The following is a 17,500-nucleotide window of genomic DNA, read 5'->3' on the forward strand; positions in this document are numbered from 1 at the left end:
CCTTTCCTGGCTATTAGGCGCTTTAGACTTCTTAGAAACTCGCTAGTCTCCATGCTCTTGCTGAGTTCCAAATAGAGTGCTCGCGTAAGGCTGCAAGCGTAAAGGATTATGTATGCCTTTCCTTCCTTCTTCTGGGTCACACGGTACTTGATGGGTCCCGCGAAGTCAACTGCGACAACTTGAAAGGCGCGATTTCCTTCGGTTCTGTCTCGTGGTAAATTTCCAGGTGGTGGTCTAGCAGCGGCCCTAACTTGGAAACGGCGACAACCATAACACTGCTTAATCACTTTTTTGGTCAGACGCCTGAGCCTCGGCACCCAATAACGCTCTCTGATGCGCGCCATTGTCAAACCGACTCCCCCATGCAAAGTACGACAATGAGCTTCTTCAACGAGTTTCACTGTGTAGGGGTGCATGTCAGGCAGATAGACGGGGTAGTGTCCCTGAACTCGACCTCGACAGACGAGAATCCCCTGCTCATTCTCTTTTAACCCCAGCCTTTGCCGGTCTTCTGTCACTTCATCACCTTGAATCTCTTGAGCGCGCTTGGTCCAGAACAGATGTTGTTCATTAATCTCGTAGGTTGTCAGCGGACCCGCCATTCTTTCTTGTTTCTTTAGGCGTGAATTTCGCATGAATCTCGCGGCCCAGGCGACAATTCTTAACGTCTTTATCAGGCTAAACTTTCCCAGTAGATCATCAAGGCAGTCAGTTGATGCAGTGGCTCTATTAAAAAGTTCTTTGGTAACTTTAGCCTCTGTTTGGCTCTCAGGAGTAGCGCTTGTCACGATGTCTGTAGGCCACCTGTCTTTGTCTGAAAGCCACTCCGGTCCTTGCCACCACAGCTTGCTGTCATCGACTTGCCCTCCTCGACTTCCCAGGTCTGCCGGATTTTCCTTGGTGGGCACATGGCGCCAATAGATCTCTGAATGCCCTTGTATTTTCATCACTCTATTTGCTACGAACTGTTTGTACTCGCCACCACCCTTTATCCAATGGAGAGCCACTGAGCTGTCCAGCCATCCATAGCACTGTTTCACGGGAAAACCCTGGAGCGCTCTTCCTACATTTGTGATAAGATTTGCTGCCATATGCGCCGACACCAGCTCTAATCGCGGAATGGTGAGCCCCTGCTTCGCTAGTCGAGCTTTTGCAGTAACCAATCCCTGGCTCACACCCGATGGCTGTCTCACAACTGCATGCACTGTTGCACACACTCCGTTCTTACTTGCATCCCCGAAGGCGTGAAGCTCGATTTCTTCAATCTGCTCTTGCGCACACGTTAAGGCCCTTGCTACCATGACCTCGGCTGGTAACTCCTTCTTCCATCGTGTCCACCGATTTGCTAGCTGTGGGGGTAGCGGCGCATCCCAGGCCACTTTCACGTTGCATACATCTCTGTAGATGAACTTTCCCTTGATAGTTAAAGGCGCCGCAAGACCAAGGGGATCGTAGATTTTTGCTAGATTACGCAACAATGCTCTTTTGGACGCGACTACCTCATTTTGAGGCAAAACGACACTGATCTGGTCTTCCTGTTTGTCCCACGGGAGTCCAAGCAAACCACCGGTCTTTGCTTTTGATTGGCCGAGCTGCTGTTTGGCAAACGTGCCCTCATCTTCGACTCTTCTTTCACTCCCTTCTAACTCGGCAACATTCGAGTGCCACTTGTGCAGTGTGAATTTAGCGTCCGCGAAGATTTTAATAGCTCCCTCTTTCAGCTGTTGCGCTTCGGGTACTGTTGGTTTCCCGCTGATCAGATCGTCTACATACAGGCTTTTGCGCAGTTCAGCAACAAGTTGTGGCATGTGAGTTTCCCAGGTTTCAAGATGACACTCTATCACTCCCCCGAGGAGAAAGGGAGAAGGCACAAGACCAAACAGCGCTCGAGTAAATCTCAACACTTCTACTTCAGAATGTTCGCTGGTCTTCCAATGAAACCTGAGTGCATCTCTCTCTTCCTCCTTGATGCGCACCTGGAGAAAGGCCTGTTGCAGGTCCCCAGTGATAAGGACTGGATGGAAACGCATGCGTACTAAAACACTCCACAGGTGATTTTGAAGCGGCGGCCCGGCATACAGACAATCATTTAAGCTTGGAACTTGGGGTTTCGCACTAGATGAGGCGTCATAAACGATCCTCAACTTTGTAGTTTCAGCTCCCATACGAATCACCGGCTTGTGAGGAATGTAGAATTCTTTTCCCTGCGGCGGATCACTTGCAACTTCTACTATTCCCTCGGACTTCTGTTTTCCGATGATCTCTGCATAAGTCTCGGTCACATCCAAGCGTCGAAGTCTGTTGTGGAGGTTGCTGAGCCTTCGCAAACTGACTTCTTTATTGTTCGGTAAAGGCGGGTGGTTACCTTTCCATGGCAGCGAGGCTTCATACCAGCCTTCGGGATGCCGTACCAATTGCTCTCGGAACTCTGCGTAGACTGCGCGCTGATCATGTTCAGGGGTATCTTCAAGCCCTAGAACGTCTAACCGACATAGTTCTGCATAGTCCACGTGACTCGTTTGGGTCAGCAGCATATTCCCGTGGTCAATCTCAGTTCCCGGTGACATAATAGTCCACCCCAGCTTAGTCTTCTCTGCCACTGGTTCCCCTGGCAGTCCAACGCGCGGCCGTTCGGACGTCTTGATCGCTGCATACTCGCTCGCCCCTAATATCAGATGTACTGGAAGATGTGGCTTAGGGTCGCAGTCCGTCATCTCAACTCCCTTTAGATGATCGTACGAATTGATAATCTTTTGATAGTGTGGGTTATCGATCATCAGCAATTCCCGTCTTTCCACCTTGGTAACATCAACGTTTAATTCTTCACTGCCATCCGTTGAGCGTACTTTGATTGTGGAAAGTTCTACTTCACGTGTGGTCGATCCCAGCATCATTTCTATTCGACGAACCTCCTTTGCACGAGGGCGCTTGGGAAGTTTCTCTAACAGCGTGGCCGAAGCATATGAACTCCCAGCTCCTGTATCTAGAAGTGCACGACACAGTACTCCCTCCACGCTTACTTTCACAACAGGATAAACTACACGCCCTTTGTTCCCGGTGGCAGTCATTAATTGGTCTCCTTGGTTGCAAATCGATGTATGATGTTTCTGTCCGCACTTCTGGCAACGCATTTTACTCTTGCATTCGGCAGCATGGTGTTTCGGCCCAGTACAATTAAAGCACATTCGTTTCCGCGCGAGCATTCTCTTCCTCTCGTCCATCGTGGACACGCGCGTGCAATCCCGCGAGATGTGATTGGCGTCATCACAGTAAACACAAAGGCGCTGGTTTCTATTTTCTGCATGGTACAGGGGAGATTTTTTCTCAGGGCGCTTGGGGAGCGTAGACTTGTTTGCGACGTTATTTTCTTCAGTCGCTGGGTTTACATCTCTCCATTTCTTCAGGGCCTGGGTCAAACGAGGTAGATCCCAGTCTTGCCAGTTTTCTTGTCCCCTGACCAGATCGGCTTTAATTCCTTTCAATTTGTCTAGCACGCTTCTTGTCATCCCGTTTACTCTCTCGATTTTTCCAAGTGTTTCCAGTGACTGGACGTTAAATAGCAGGGTTTTATAGAAAGAATTCACTCGGTTCGGGTCGGCGTTCGTCACGGTGGGGAGTTCCAGAATGTTATTGACGTAGGCGTTGACAATTTCACTCGTTTTCCCATACTCTTCCTTTATTATGTTTTTCGCTCTTTCATATCCTTCTGTATTTAGCGGCAAGCCATCGATATCCGCCCTGACTTTGGGCTCCACTAGCTCTTTCAAGTAGGCGAATTTTGTCACAGGCGCTAATTCCGTTTTGTCGATTTCGGCCTCGAATTTATTCCAGAACGGCGGCCAATTTGCAAGTGTTCCGTCGAATTTTGTGATAGAAAGCTTTGGCAGCTTTGCAGTCACGGTTTTCTTTGCATTTTGTTCTTGCTGACTGGCTTCTACGGCCTTTTGAAATCTCACTTGTTGATCTAACAGCTCACGCTCATGGCTCATTCGCTCCTCGTGTTTCATCTTCGCGAGGGCCATTTCCTTCTTATCAGATTCCATCCTGTCTGCCAGTCGCTTGTCTTCTTCCATTTTCCCCACTAGTTGTCTTATTGCCAAGGCCTTTTCATCCGCTTCCTTTAGAAATTTGTCGTGCTCTTTCACCCAAGTGCTGACCTCCTCCTCTGATTCACCATTTGTAAATTTCAGCTCGATAATGGATTCTTTCACGGTATGAGCGGACTGCAATTTAGACATTAATAGTGCCTCGTGTCTCGATATAGCTTCTGCGTTTTGGGAAGCGATCACTTCATCACTCTTAGTCAGAGAGAATCTTAGAGACAGAATCTTTCCGTTAAATTCTTTCGTAAGTTCCTCCATCGCGTTGGCCCTTTTCAGCTTTAGCGTTGTTTTGGCCGATTTGCCAAATCTCAGCGAATCCCTTGATCACGTCGCTATGTACTTGATTTTTCGCAAATCCCTTGCTCTTGTTTGAGCTAAAATCCCAATAGGTCCCGTCGGAGGTGCCAATTGTGTTAGGAATTGCCTCCAAAGCTGAACGATCTTCTAACACACTCACAGAAATCCCGATTCACTCGTTTTATTTCTTTCTTCCCGTCTCCTCTTGATTCTCACAGTACATTACATTTTCTCCTTTCTATTGTTCCTTTTTCTTTCAGTTCCAAAGTTCAATGCTATCAGGTTCCAACGTCACTTAACACTTCTTTTAAATCACGTTACTTAATCAAATGAAACTTAAACTCATGTTTACAAAGATAATGGTAATAAAACACCGCACAATTTCCGACAATGGAGCTTTGAAGACTTCGGTATGTCAATCGTTGAAATATTTTTGAAGACAAATTTTGGTAAGTGTTCGCTTTGATTCTCGATAAGTTTCACGATGGAAGGTTCACTCTTAAGTGATCGCTCGTAAATTTGTCTCTCCAAATATTCACTCTTAAATTTTCGCTCACAAACTAGTGCATCGTAAAGGTTGGGGAACGTGTTGTTCCACAAAAAGCTATAATCTTTCTCTTGACTGTCCTCCATGCCTCGTGCTTTTCAAAATGGCGGATAAGATTTCACTGAGCCAGCGATATATCTCAGTCAGCGATATATCCCTAACAATGTAACGTTGAAAAAACGACAGAAACGGTCTGCATTTTATGACCGGTGTCCAGCCTTTGGCTGGGCCCCGGTAACAAGGACTGCATTTTACTGTGAACGTTGACTTTTGGTTTTACAACGATGATTTCTGTAAAAATCCTGAAGGCAAATAACGTGATTTGTCCAAATTCAAAAGGTGATATTTTGCGAAACGCAAAAAGCGCTGACTTTTTTGCGTCTACTGGATATCCCAATTTGAAGGACATTCTATGCAATGCTCACAACTGACAATTAAGGCACTGTTCGCGCGATTGAGAAAGTTGCAATGTTTTGAAGCAGTGTAGTCTCGTACGGCACGGTGATCAACGGGTTTACCTACATCTTCGACACCAGAAAAAGTAAACCTTGGTTACCAGCCCTATATCAGTGCCCTGGTGTCGGCTAAACAGCACCTTACCCTCGTTGTTGGTTTTCTTTTGCTGGTGACTGCAGTCTTCTGTTTCTTCTTAACTTTAACATCATCATCATCTGGTTCATCTGATGCTGACAAATCTGGAACTAATTAACAAATCGATAAAACTTTTCCATGGGCTGTACTCTTATCGACCACAGAAACTGAAATGACGTCAACATGTTCAAAACTCAAGTGTTTCACTGCAAAGTTTTGAACAATGTCTTTTTTAAACTAATATATAGAGGCTAAAGGCAAAGCTCCCGTTTATGAAAACCAATGCAATAAAGAAATCCAACTTGAGTTGTGCTTGCAATCAGTGGAAAACTAGAAACTTGTCTGCGGTAAACTTCAAAAAACACGTTACCACGATGGGTCGACACCTAAGCCCGAGATACAGTCATGTGATACTGGTCAGAGGATACTTTGTTTTGACAGGTGTCAATTGACCACAAAATGGATGTGCAATATCAGGTTGCAGGCTCCCACACTAGCTAGAAAGCGTAACATTTCACATTGGTTGGCCTGTGGTGCGGACGGACTGACGGGCGAGCTGACGGGCGAGCGGGCGGGCGGGCGGGTGGACTTACGTTCACGTGACTACCAAAATTTCTTGGATGGATTAGTAACCAATCAGAGCAGAGTTTTATCGGCTTTACAATCACGCCGCAAAACTAAACAAATGAACTCCAAAAACTTTCCAGGGGAACTTTCTTCCGAAAATCCATTGGTTTTTCGATAGCTTCCGGCAACAAAACCTAAAGCTAAAAACTAAGCTTTGAGTTAACTTCTTTTTTTAAGGGCGGAAGTGAAGAAGGGAAGATTATTTTGTGTTAGTTTCGTACGAGCACTCCGTTTGTCTAGGTCTGAGATCATCCACATGTAGGGACCGATTCTTCTGCCCCCACCCCGCCATCCTCTCCGCTGTTAAATGTTACTTCTGCTTTTCATACACCTGAGGCAAGATCCACGCAGTAGGAAACGAGTGCAATGAGGTCCGTGCTCAGACAAGAAAAGCAAGACACACAGTCGTCTGCTTTTCACACTTTTCAACTACTGCTCTTAAAAACTTGCCGAGCGTTTATATAACGCGATAATGCTTGAATAACCTGTTTTTATACCTTTTTTTTTTTTACATAATTTTCCTCCAATTAGGCGCAGTTATACTGGTGATGAGGCCACGTCCTTTAATATCACGCGCGTAAAATTGGGTTCCCGGCGTGATATTTACTAGAAGTGGCTTATACAGGGTCTAACAATCCCAATGGGAACTCAGAAACTAAGCAATGTAATCAACAACTTTAAAAACAATACATTATAACGTACATTTTAAAAAGAACTTACCAGCGGACCATATTTTCAATGTTCTATCCCATGAACCACTGCAAAACTAACCAGTAAATACAAGAAAAAAATAATTAATGATAAAAAGATTAAATATATTCAGAGGTAACTCTCAGACTTAGCATGTGTCCTTAACACACATTAGGTGGCCAAATATTAGCAGAAAAAAAGTCGATCAAAGGAAGAAAGCTCAATACAGTAAATTGGTAATTAGAACGGCTGTTAAGCAAATTAAATGCAACAGGCAACAGCAAACTACTGTATGTACAGAATATAATTATTTCATCACCTTTGATTTGGAAACATCCACAGCAACTGTATCAACACTCTGTGAGTGGCCTTTACAAATATGAATACATTCTGCCTTGTTTTTATCACAGGACCACTGTAAAGCCAACCAAAAAACAATGATAGGCCATTGTTAGTGTTATTACTGTCAGCAGCATTATTTTGAAGTCAGTCACAATAAAATTCTACAAACCTGATTCAATCGAATGGACTGATCTTGAGAAGAACTGATAAACACACCCTTGTCATCACCTACTGCCAGGGTAGACAAGGCAAGAAATGTAAGGTATAGTCATTAGATTGAGGACACTTACCAAAAGCCAGGGCTGCAGGCTGGTAAGACTGCAGTCATTTTGAAGAAATGAAAATGAAGCAGGCTTTTTAAGGAGTATATGTTAAAAATCTATCACTCATATTCAGGTATGTCTCACTAGCAGTTTAATCTTACAGACCTAATAACTAGAAGCTGGAGAGTTATGGCCCACTGGGAGTATAGAAACTTACATGCAGTTACTTTAGAAAAAGAAACAGTGCTTGGACATCTACAACAGGACTCTTATTGTCGCTGGAATCGCAAATACATTACTCACATCCCCCTTAACATGGATTCAATTACTGTTTAACACTTACCAATATCAATCCAACACACACTCTTGACAGGTGATGTGTGACCATCATAGGTTAAAATGCATGTACCTATAAAATAATGACTCACAATAAGTACACTTATACAAAAGGTTAGTGGTTTAGGGGCTTCTCACAAGAAACCAGACTGGCTTTCATTCTGAAATGAGTTTGCTCCATCTTCATGTTTCTTAGTCCGTATTCGTTTACATGATACCGAAATGACATTTCATTCCCGCACAAGTCATTCCAGAATGAGTTCCATGATTCCGGTTTTCATTCCAAATGAAAATCCTGTTCTGGTAAGAAATTTCTTTCTTTGTTCCCAATAGTAAATCGCAAATCATGTGGTTTGAGATGAGTGGCACTCGCAAATCTGATCTGGTGCGAAAACCACACAAGCAAAAACACCTTAGGATGAGCTGTTCAATTTTATCATGCAAAATCAGCACAAATTTCACTCTGGAACAGAACTCACTCCGGAATGAAAGTAATTTCAGTATCATATAAACAGTCCTAGGGTGCAAAGAAAATCATTTTTACTGCTTGCCATTCGGGCAAGCTGAAGCTAGCATTTACTAGCCCAGACGTCATTTCAACTAGCCCCAAAAACGTTTTGTTCTTCTGTTATTCAAATTCCTCATAAAACATCACTTGCCCGTCGAGCAAGTTAAAAACAGAATTCACTAGCCTGATAGCAAAATCCACTAGCCCCGGGCTAACGGACAGTACTTTCTTTGCACGCTGAGTCCCTTTGTTTTTGACAATAAAGTGGCATCTGAAACCAGGTTTGCGAGCGTGCAAGAATGAGAATGTCACCAAACCCATGTGTTAACTGAAACTACTAGTTTCAGTGGTTTCAGTGGATGCAATCCACTGATCACCAATCATACTAATCTATGCTATCCAAGCGCCTATTTGAAAAACAGAATGTATTATTTATGTTCGTCTTTGCCATCAAATAGACCAGTTTCAATACATTAAGATTCAAACTTCACTAAGAGGCTAGGGGGAATAAAACAAATGAACTGTACCTTAAGCGTCAATGTAATTTTTTCTTTTGTTATATTCCTCTAAGCCTCACAGTCAATGTGAATTTAAAGTACCATTAATATTTCAAACTTGGTCCATTGATGCTGTGAAATAGCATTTGCAAACATCCAGTATCATCCAAACAAAATGTCAAGCATTTAATTTTTTTTTTTTGGAGTACCTTGAGCTGGTACATTCAAATACGTACATGTAACTAAATAATCATATATTTGGTTTAAAGATTAAGGTGAACTCACCAGTGAAATCCCACACATGTACATTTCCATCATAGCTACCACTAAGAATACTGCATAGGGAAACAGAAAAACACAAGAATAAAAAAAAAGAAATAAAAAATCATTTGTCAGTTGGTTTTATAAAGACAAAAGGCAATGGCATCATCAGCCTTTTTGTGCATTCTTATTGACATGCACTTAAGCAATAGAAAACGTTTTCCGTGTTTGCATAGCCTGATATAAACACGAGAGGGGTTGGGAGAATTCGAGACAGTTATGCAAACCCGAGACGAAGTCGAGGGTTTGCATAACTGTCGAGAATTCTCCCAACGCCTCGAGTGTTTATATCAGGCTATGCAAACACAGGAAAAAAGTTTTCTATTGCTTTTATAAAATAACTTTCCCGAGAAAAAAATGCGAAACTCTTTGTAAGGCACTGATTAAAAGAGAAATTCTTACCAGTCGCAAAATCTTGTCCACGAAGTCTTGCACGCGTAATCAGTTCTTGTTTTGCAAAAAGATGCTCTGCAAAATACGGATTTTTCTCGCTTAAAACGGTCAGCTTAAGGGAAGAAAAATGTACACACCTTCTTTGTAACGATTTTCCAAGTTTCAGCCGACGAAGGAATGGGTAAATAAAGTAAACTTTTTGAGTTTTGAACTCCAAAACTTTTTCAAATTTGTGCTTGCGTGATTAGCGCGCGAAAAACCAAACAACTTGACGCCACAACCATGTTTACATACTCTCATGCAAACACTGCTCTCGGCCAATCAGAGCACGCGTACTATCTTAGTTATTTTATAAAGGAATATATTAACACCGATGATGCCATTGCCTTTTGTCTTTATCTCATGAATAAAATGCGGGGGAAAACCTCTCTGCAATGGCCACCTCTTTATAACGGCCATTATAACGGAACTAGATGTTGTCTAATAAAGCTGCCATTTTGGTGACCTCATGTTTCAAGATTGGCTGCTCAGGAGAGTTTCACTCACTCTCCTGTTTACACTGGTTTAGGAGAGTAAGTGAAACTGATGACACAAACTGATTTCATGTGTGCTATGGTGAGCATAATAAGTAGTTTGGTAAGGAACAAACTATCCCAGCCTTTTTTGTGCATTTTTATTGACATGCACAGGAATATATCAATGCCGATGATGCCATGGCCTTTTGTCTTTATCTCATGAATAAAATGCCAGGGAAACCTCTCTGAAATGGCCACCTCTTTATAATGGCCATTTTCTTCTGTCCCGCAGGTGGCCTGATTGTGAAGAGTTTCAACTGTACTTGCTTAGTTCCTACTGACAGCTGTAAGTTCTTCTTTATCATAGTTTGTTAACATACCACTTTTTACAAACAGCCACAGAGCTCACCCAATCATCATGAAGAAGGCAGTTGTCAGGCCTAGGAGCTGGATGCTTCTCGACATATTCTATTTCTACAACACTTTCCTGCAGAAAAGTGGTACAAGTTCTAAATAAAAACATTTCTAAAACTACTGATGATGATCAGGGCTTGAAATAATTTTGCAGCTAGCACTATACCTTGGGGTTTTAATATACTGAAGTCTAAGCTGAAAATATAATATTGAACACATTGTAGTGAAAATAAGTAGATCAGTTGGTATTATTGCAAAACTCGGGCATTTTGTGCCACCAAATACTCTACTGCACATCTACCAATCCTTAATATTGCTCTATATATCTTATGGACTAACAGCATGGGGACTTGCGAGTAAATCCTACCTCACAAAAATTTTAATCCTTCAAAAACAAGCACTTAGATTTGATGTTTTCCAAAGAGAGATGAACATGCTGTCTGTCTGTTTACTGATGCTGATATTCTACCACTAAATTTCATTATTACAAATCCATCTATAATAATGTTTAATGCATGATATAAGAAATCGAAAGGGACCCAGTAGCATTTTAAACCTACCCAGCAATACTACTAGTTTTCACTCTTATAACAATCGGTCTTGCTCATCAAATAACATCTACTAGTATATTAAGAAATCTCAGCTAGATATCCAAAAGAGAGCATTTTCAAGAGTAGGAGGTAAAATTTGGAATGAGATACCAGCATCAATAAGGAAGCTCCTAAAAAATGCTTCAAAATGAAACTCCACTCTTTCCTTGTTGATATCCTAAAGAAACTCCTAAATTATCTCTGCTCCAAAAATGTACAAATGGAACTTAAGTTGCTTCATTCAAACTTTCTTAATGAATCAAACTGAACTTGGTATTATAACTTATGTAAACTAGCAAAATTTGTGTAAGTAATTAAGTCTCCTTTAGTAAGTTTAGTAAATATTAACTATTCTCATTCTAATGTTTTAGTGTGACTGTTTTGTTCTGCTTGCGGACCAGTCTCATGGTGTTGAGTATTTACAATTATTTTTTCATTTATGAAGTTGAAGTTGAAGTTGAAGTTGAAGTCACTACACAAATGTTTTCCTAGGTGTTCACAGTTTTCTGAGTTTGACAGTAAATGTTGGTTCTTCAGCACAAGTGTCAAGTTTCAAGTTACAAGTTTATTGCTCTGCCATAAAAGATTCAAGGCAAGAAGAAGTTCTATTAATATCTAAAAAAAGCTATTACGGCAAGGAAGCCCAAGGAAAACCACTAGGCTGAATTAAGAAATAAACTCCCTCAACTAATTATTAACAATGAATCGGAGTACAGAAGTATACATACAAAATCAAAATCATAAAAATTCAATAGCAGAGCTACAGTAAATATTATAATATATTACATGTAGATAATTGTATTAAGCACTACCTTTCAGTGAATAGGTCATGAATTTTGATTGTGGGCAGAATTAATAATGAATAAAGTAAAACAGTTTACAATCATGAGTGACAGAGATATGGTTAATAAAGGGGAATACTCACTGTGGTAATATTGTGACTTTTTAGGTGTTTATCAAGGGTGTCATGGAGATAAATTCCATCAATAAGAAAATCAAACTGGAAATTCCTCTCATTTTCGGTATCTGATTCCGACAACTCTGATTCTGAAAGGAAGAAACAAGTCAACACACAGTGTACTGCTGGTCTAAATCAGTCTCTAACTTCAAACAACTATAAGTTGTATTTATTCTCGCCAAGGCTGCTGCCCCTGCCAGGTGCCACCCTTAGTCCCCGAGGCCACCAAAGAATACTCAACCAGACAGAGTTCAGGAACCTTTACATACTACCAAAATTACTAAACTGTTAGCACCCTAAAAAAATGGTGTTTGCATTTGAATTTTTGAATAGCTGGTCTAGGTGCTCGGTTTGGTCATGTCACCATCCCTTCCTTTCCGAATGGCAATAACAATGGTTTGTGGTTATAAGAGGAATAAGCGACGGCAAATCAGTTAGAAAAGAAGTAAGGACCCTGATTATTGATCATAACTGTCCTGGTAGTTTTTGGGCATTTAAATGGCAAACCATTGTTATTGTCTCTCTAATGGGAAAGGAAAGTTATAAGTCCAAATTGGGCAATTGGAATGGACACATTTAGCTAAAAAAAAATTCAAATGCAAACAATAATAATAACTATATTAGTTTAGAGTGCCAACAGTTTAATGATATCTTGAGCATAATTTATGTGATATCCCATTAGTTGTTTTCAAAAGTAGTGGTAATTCAGGGTTGTCATTTAAGAGGAAACGAGGTTTGCCCGCAAATGGTACACAAATCAAAAGGTGAAGTGAGTTTCTTCTAGCACTTAACCTCATGTGACGGCTTATTCATTTGATGTCACCACAATGAGTTAAGCATGAGACAAATTAGCTAACCAATGTTTTCTCAGGTATAACATGTAACTTGATTTTTCATTACATGTTGGTTTTAAGGCTCATATGCATATTGAGAATGATTGAGTCACTTGTAGGATATCTCACATATCGCCACATGTGTTTAGCTCAAGAAAACAGCTGACATTTCGCACAACTGGTATTCCCACCGAATAACATATGAGAAAAAAAAGGAAAAATTTCATAATGATACATATGACACATCACTACCTAGATCTGACTATAAGTGCTACTGAGTGGTTGAAAATAATATTTCATTTGCTTCATCCAATCAGAAGCACTACCTAGATCCGAGTATGGAATTTAGGCATTAGGTTCTCAGACCTCATTTAGTGGGGAAACCAGTAAAGGGGTCACAAAATATTGGCTGTTTTCTCAGGCTAAAATGGGTTGCATAGCAAGTACATACCATTTGACACTAGCAAGCTACTGATAAGCTCATTTAATTCTTGAGATCCAACCTTTACTGGCACAGAGAAGGGATTTTCTGGTACTGCATACCTGTAAATCAGAGGATGATGGAGGCAAAAGCTTGTGAGTTTTAATATTTAAATCATCATCATAATTGTGACCCTCCATGGGATTTCAGGGAATAAGGTGAATGCAGGCACACGGCACGTTCGCACGCTAAAACAAAAGAACCAGCTTTTAACACGTTAGCTGCGTGTTAGTTACTTGCCTTATTAACATCGCAGCCATTGTCTTCCGTCGCACGGTAGAGACAAAGGAACGTGTTAATATCTTGCTTGCAACTTTGCACGGTATAACACAATGACCGTGTCAAATGTATAGCACGCTCTTTGAAGTTAAAGTTGCTTTCGATTTGTACAAGCACTACGTCATAAGCTGTAAGGCTTTCTATTAGCTCACCAATACGATTCTAGTTGTCAATATCCAGTGCAACATCGATCAATGAATCAACGAACAGAATGGAATGTCTGGACTTCTTGTCCGTTTATTTAATCCTGCGTTTGAGTTCTTCCTTTAATTTCAAATTCCTCGTTTTTTTAAAAGAGCTTGCCAAACACGGGCCGAACGAGCAGTGTCCGCTGCTCTTCAAATCGTAAACTTGTGAAGGTAGCAAGCACAAATGCATATAATTTTGACAAGCGTAAGCTTTAGTATGAGAGCCAACGTGTATGATGCAAAGCGAATCCTTCTTCTACTTCCTTTGATAACTGACGGATTATCCAGCTAGGAACTGTGCAACCGAACGGACTATCAATTTCAGCTTTATTGAAACTGAGAATTGCATATGTGCGCGCGCTACTATAAACATGCAACGCAAACACGGTTTTTCTTCTACAAGAAGGGTTATACACCCGAAACGTCTTGTTATTGCAGCCATTATGAGACTTTTGATATTTGTGACCTTAGACAGGAAAACGTACACTAATGACTTAACATTTTCAAACGGCTTTCCATTTACAAGCCATTTGTGTCAACCGTTCGAACGGCTTGGTCACCCGTTCGCTAGAAACAGCCCGTTTGAATGGCTTCCTCACCCATTAGTTAGAAACATCAATCCGTTCGAACGACTTAGTTACGCGTTCGTTAGAAACATTAAACCGTTCAAAAGGCTTGGTCACCCATTTGTTGAAGACATCAGGCCATTTGAACAGCTCGGTCATCTGTATTATGGCATTCCTTTGAATTTTCTGTCGAATGACATGCATGGGAGACGAGTTACGCTATTCGGTCAAAAACATTCACTTGTTTGAGCGGTCATTTAACTCAATGTGTTCAAGATTTGTTTGACTTCATTTGCACAAGTTTATTGGCTTTAAACTCTTATTTTGCCCTTTTTAAAACAACCGGTGTACACAAGCGCCGATCATGGAGTGGATTTTTTTTCCGATGTAGCAGACTATGAGCTTTTCAGCATCCACGATCCCTTACCAGACGAAAAATCTAAGCTAAAGATATCCTATGTAAACAAAACGTTTCAAAAGAAACCCGAACACTTTTGCTCTCCGCATATTTACATTACAAACGAAATATTTTTTTGCCAACGATTTGTTCTACGTCAAAAACACGGAGAATCAAAGAAACCCATGTAATTCGTGCTCTTCTCATTCAAATGGATAGTGTTGCGTTACGCCTTCAAGCTTTCGTCACAAAGCCACCTCTTGTTATCCATTTACGGCTCTGCGACTGTAATGAGAGCTTAGGAGCTCGTCGCTTTGGACTTGGATAATTAAATTAAAGATTCACATTCGCCGTGAATAGTTGTAGTGGCAGTGGTAGCGTAGCGGTAGTTTCTAACTGTTATCTGTTAGCCTGAATTTTAGCCGTCTCCCCGCAAACTCCTCTTGCGACTCGAGGAGACGTCTGAAATATCATGCTGACTGTAAACAGTATAGAAACTACTACGAATGTGAGTATTGTCCATTAAAATCCAAAGACAGGAGCCCCTATACTCTTCTTAAGCGCACAGAGCTGCCTAGTCTGTAAGTAATTCATGTCAACCTCAAGTGAAGCAAAGCACCTCAAGTAAGCAAATGTCGGTTATATATAAGGAGACTATATGTTGGCTTGAAATGAGCTACTTACCGACTTGGCTTGACATGAAATACTGCACCGACATTTTAGACCATTGCAGAACCGTAAATTGATAACCGCCAAATGATTAACTCATGGCAAACAATTACAAGAGGTAGCTGTGTGAGGAACACTTAAAAAAACCCCCTCCTCGCGACCCATTTTAATATATTTTGAATTTAGAAGCAAGCCTACACTCATTACTGTCATTTGCATGAACCCTCACTTGCCCAACAAATTTTAATTGGTTGCAACAAAATATTGTTTTCTCATACTCAGAGAGGATACTTGTTTCTTTTTCTTGATTATTTCATTATTTTTCGTTATTTTTTGTTATTTTACGTTATTATTAATTTTTTCAAAAAATATTTTATTATTGTTATTTCATTATATTTTTTTTTCATGAAAATTATTTGTATTTTTTCATGTTCCGGGATGTTCCGGAATGTTCTGGCATGTTCTGGAATGTTCCGTGTTCCGGGTTTTATCAACAGCCTATAATGGTGTGTTAAGAATTCTACCGTGTTAAGGAAACAAAGGAACATAGCATGTTAAAAAAACAAAGAATTCTAGCGTGTTATAAAAACGAAGCTCTACCGTGTTAACCAGATATGAACAATGGCTACGAACACGCTTCACAGTATCAATTGTTTTTATGCGCACATCCGCACGGTAAGCGTGTCATGCAATTAACGTGCGAGCGTGTTATAACGTGCCGTGTGTGTGCTGTGCTGTTCACCTTATTCCTTGAAATCCCGTGGAGGGTCACAATCTTGCTAAAACTTATTATCAGTATTGAGGTCCTGCCAGGGTAAATTCCAACAAGCGACATGGCCCAAAAAGTGCTTAAAATGAAATGGCAACAAGAAACAACTTTCCCTGGTTAAATTGTGACAGTGACAACAAAGCCAAGAATAAGCAGCAAAGAACGGTGGCTTGGCCAATTCTGTCACCAATTTGAATCCAAATTGTGGTCAAATGTGTTACTTTTCTTGTGATTCAGAAAAAGACTTGAAGGTCTTTCATTACACTTCATTTATGAAATTTACATAACCCCATGCCCACACCACTCTGGGAGACCTGGGAACAATGTTGTCAGTCACCTGTTATAATTTTATATGAACGCTTTATGTGACCTTACTCTCCCTCACTTGATTACTTGAACATAAAGTGCGTGAACTTTTGAGATTCTGAGACCTCTTCAGACAACTTTGTTGACAAACCTCTGTTGGATATTGAAGATACAAGGTGAAATGGGAATGACAGGTAAGTGTAAACATAAGAATCATAAGACATCATACAAGAGTGACCACAACTTAAGAAGGCAAGAGATCCAGAAACAACAAATAAACCATAACAGGATTTAAAACCCCAACTGGCAGGAGGCAACCAGTTGGCTATTTAAAACGTGGCCAAGGATTTGAACCTGGGACAATTGAGAACTGATCCAGGAAGTGGCCAGAGCGGGACTTGAACCCGGCACCACTGGATTGCGAGTCTGACGCACTCACCACTCCGCCATGCTGCCTCCCTTAATATTGGAGGGATGCATTTGGCAAGTCTGTCTGACAGCTACAGGTAACTGTTAAAAACCAGAGCACAAAAGACAACGTGGAAACACTTCCTCTGTATGCATACACGCCTGATCCTACAAAGCCTGTTCCACATAAAAACAGAGCGATTTTGTATTAATTCTACAGATTCCGTTGGGTCATGTAGCAGCTCTCCTAACCGTCGATCGTTGGACACAATTGCGATGAGTCTGACAGTGAAGAAGGTGAAGACAATGGCTCGTTCACTGTAGACTCGAGTGTCATACTTAAATTGACAGGACGATCAGTAAGAAGTCCACTACCTCTTGACTGGTAACGAAAAGAGAGGTTAGAGGTAAAGGTTATGAGCGAAGTGACTGACAATTTTTCTGGTGTCAATAATATAAAAGTGACTAGTTCAAAGGCAAGACATCTCCATGAATGTGAAGTGAGATCAACTACTGCCTTATCCCCTCACCCCTCCCCCATCGTTTTCTGTTTCAACCTCAGTTCAGCTTTCGCGCAGCTGTATCTCTTAACTTTACAAACCACAAAAGAAC

At 41.1% G+C, this 17,500-nt stretch overlaps 2 protein-coding genes across 5 annotated transcripts in view; both read right to left on the reverse strand.

Moving 5' to 3' along the window:
- LOC140931401 (uncharacterized) overlaps positions 1–4,785 on the reverse strand; it is a 6,055-nt gene extending 1,270 nt beyond the window's left edge. The window contains exons 1-3 of the mRNA XM_073381215.1: positions 1,347–4,785; positions 844–849; positions 1–131 (exon numbers count right to left, since the gene is read on the reverse strand). The exon at positions 1–131 is cut by the window's left edge and continues 1,270 nt beyond it. Of these exons, the coding sequence (XP_073237316.1) occupies positions 1–131; positions 844–849; positions 1,347–4,361 (3,152 nt within the window). The 5' untranslated portion in view covers positions 4,362–4,785. The remainder of the gene's footprint in view (positions 132–843; positions 850–1,346) is intronic.
- Positions 1–17,500, reverse strand: part of LOC140931399 (ribosome biogenesis protein WDR12 homolog) — a 26,419-nt gene that overhangs the window by 7,583 nt on the left and 1,336 nt on the right. Inside the window, exons 2-10 of one of the 4 annotated variants that reach the window (XM_073381212.1) lie at positions 13,277–13,368; positions 11,960–12,081; positions 10,411–10,517; positions 9,087–9,136; positions 7,804–7,869; positions 7,367–7,425; positions 7,175–7,270; positions 6,886–6,931; positions 5,548–5,648 (exon numbers count right to left, since the gene is read on the reverse strand). In XM_073381212.1, the coding sequence (XP_073237313.1) occupies positions 5,548–5,648; positions 6,886–6,931; positions 7,175–7,270; positions 7,367–7,425; positions 7,804–7,869; positions 9,087–9,136; positions 10,411–10,517; positions 11,960–12,081; positions 13,277–13,368 (739 nt within the window). Of the gene's footprint in view, positions 1–5,547; positions 5,649–6,885; positions 6,932–7,174; positions 7,271–7,366; positions 7,429–7,803; positions 7,870–9,086; positions 9,137–10,410; positions 10,518–11,959; positions 12,082–13,276; positions 13,369–17,500 lie in introns of all 4 variants that reach the window. The other 3 variants (XM_073381211.1, XM_073381214.1, XM_073381213.1) reach the window with 3 other exon arrangements.

This window comes from Porites lutea, chromosome 3 (assembly GCF_958299795.1).
Source record: "Porites lutea chromosome 3, jaPorLute2.1, whole genome shotgun sequence".
Classification (NCBI taxonomy): Eukaryota; Metazoa; Cnidaria; class Anthozoa; order Scleractinia; family Poritidae; genus Porites; species Porites lutea.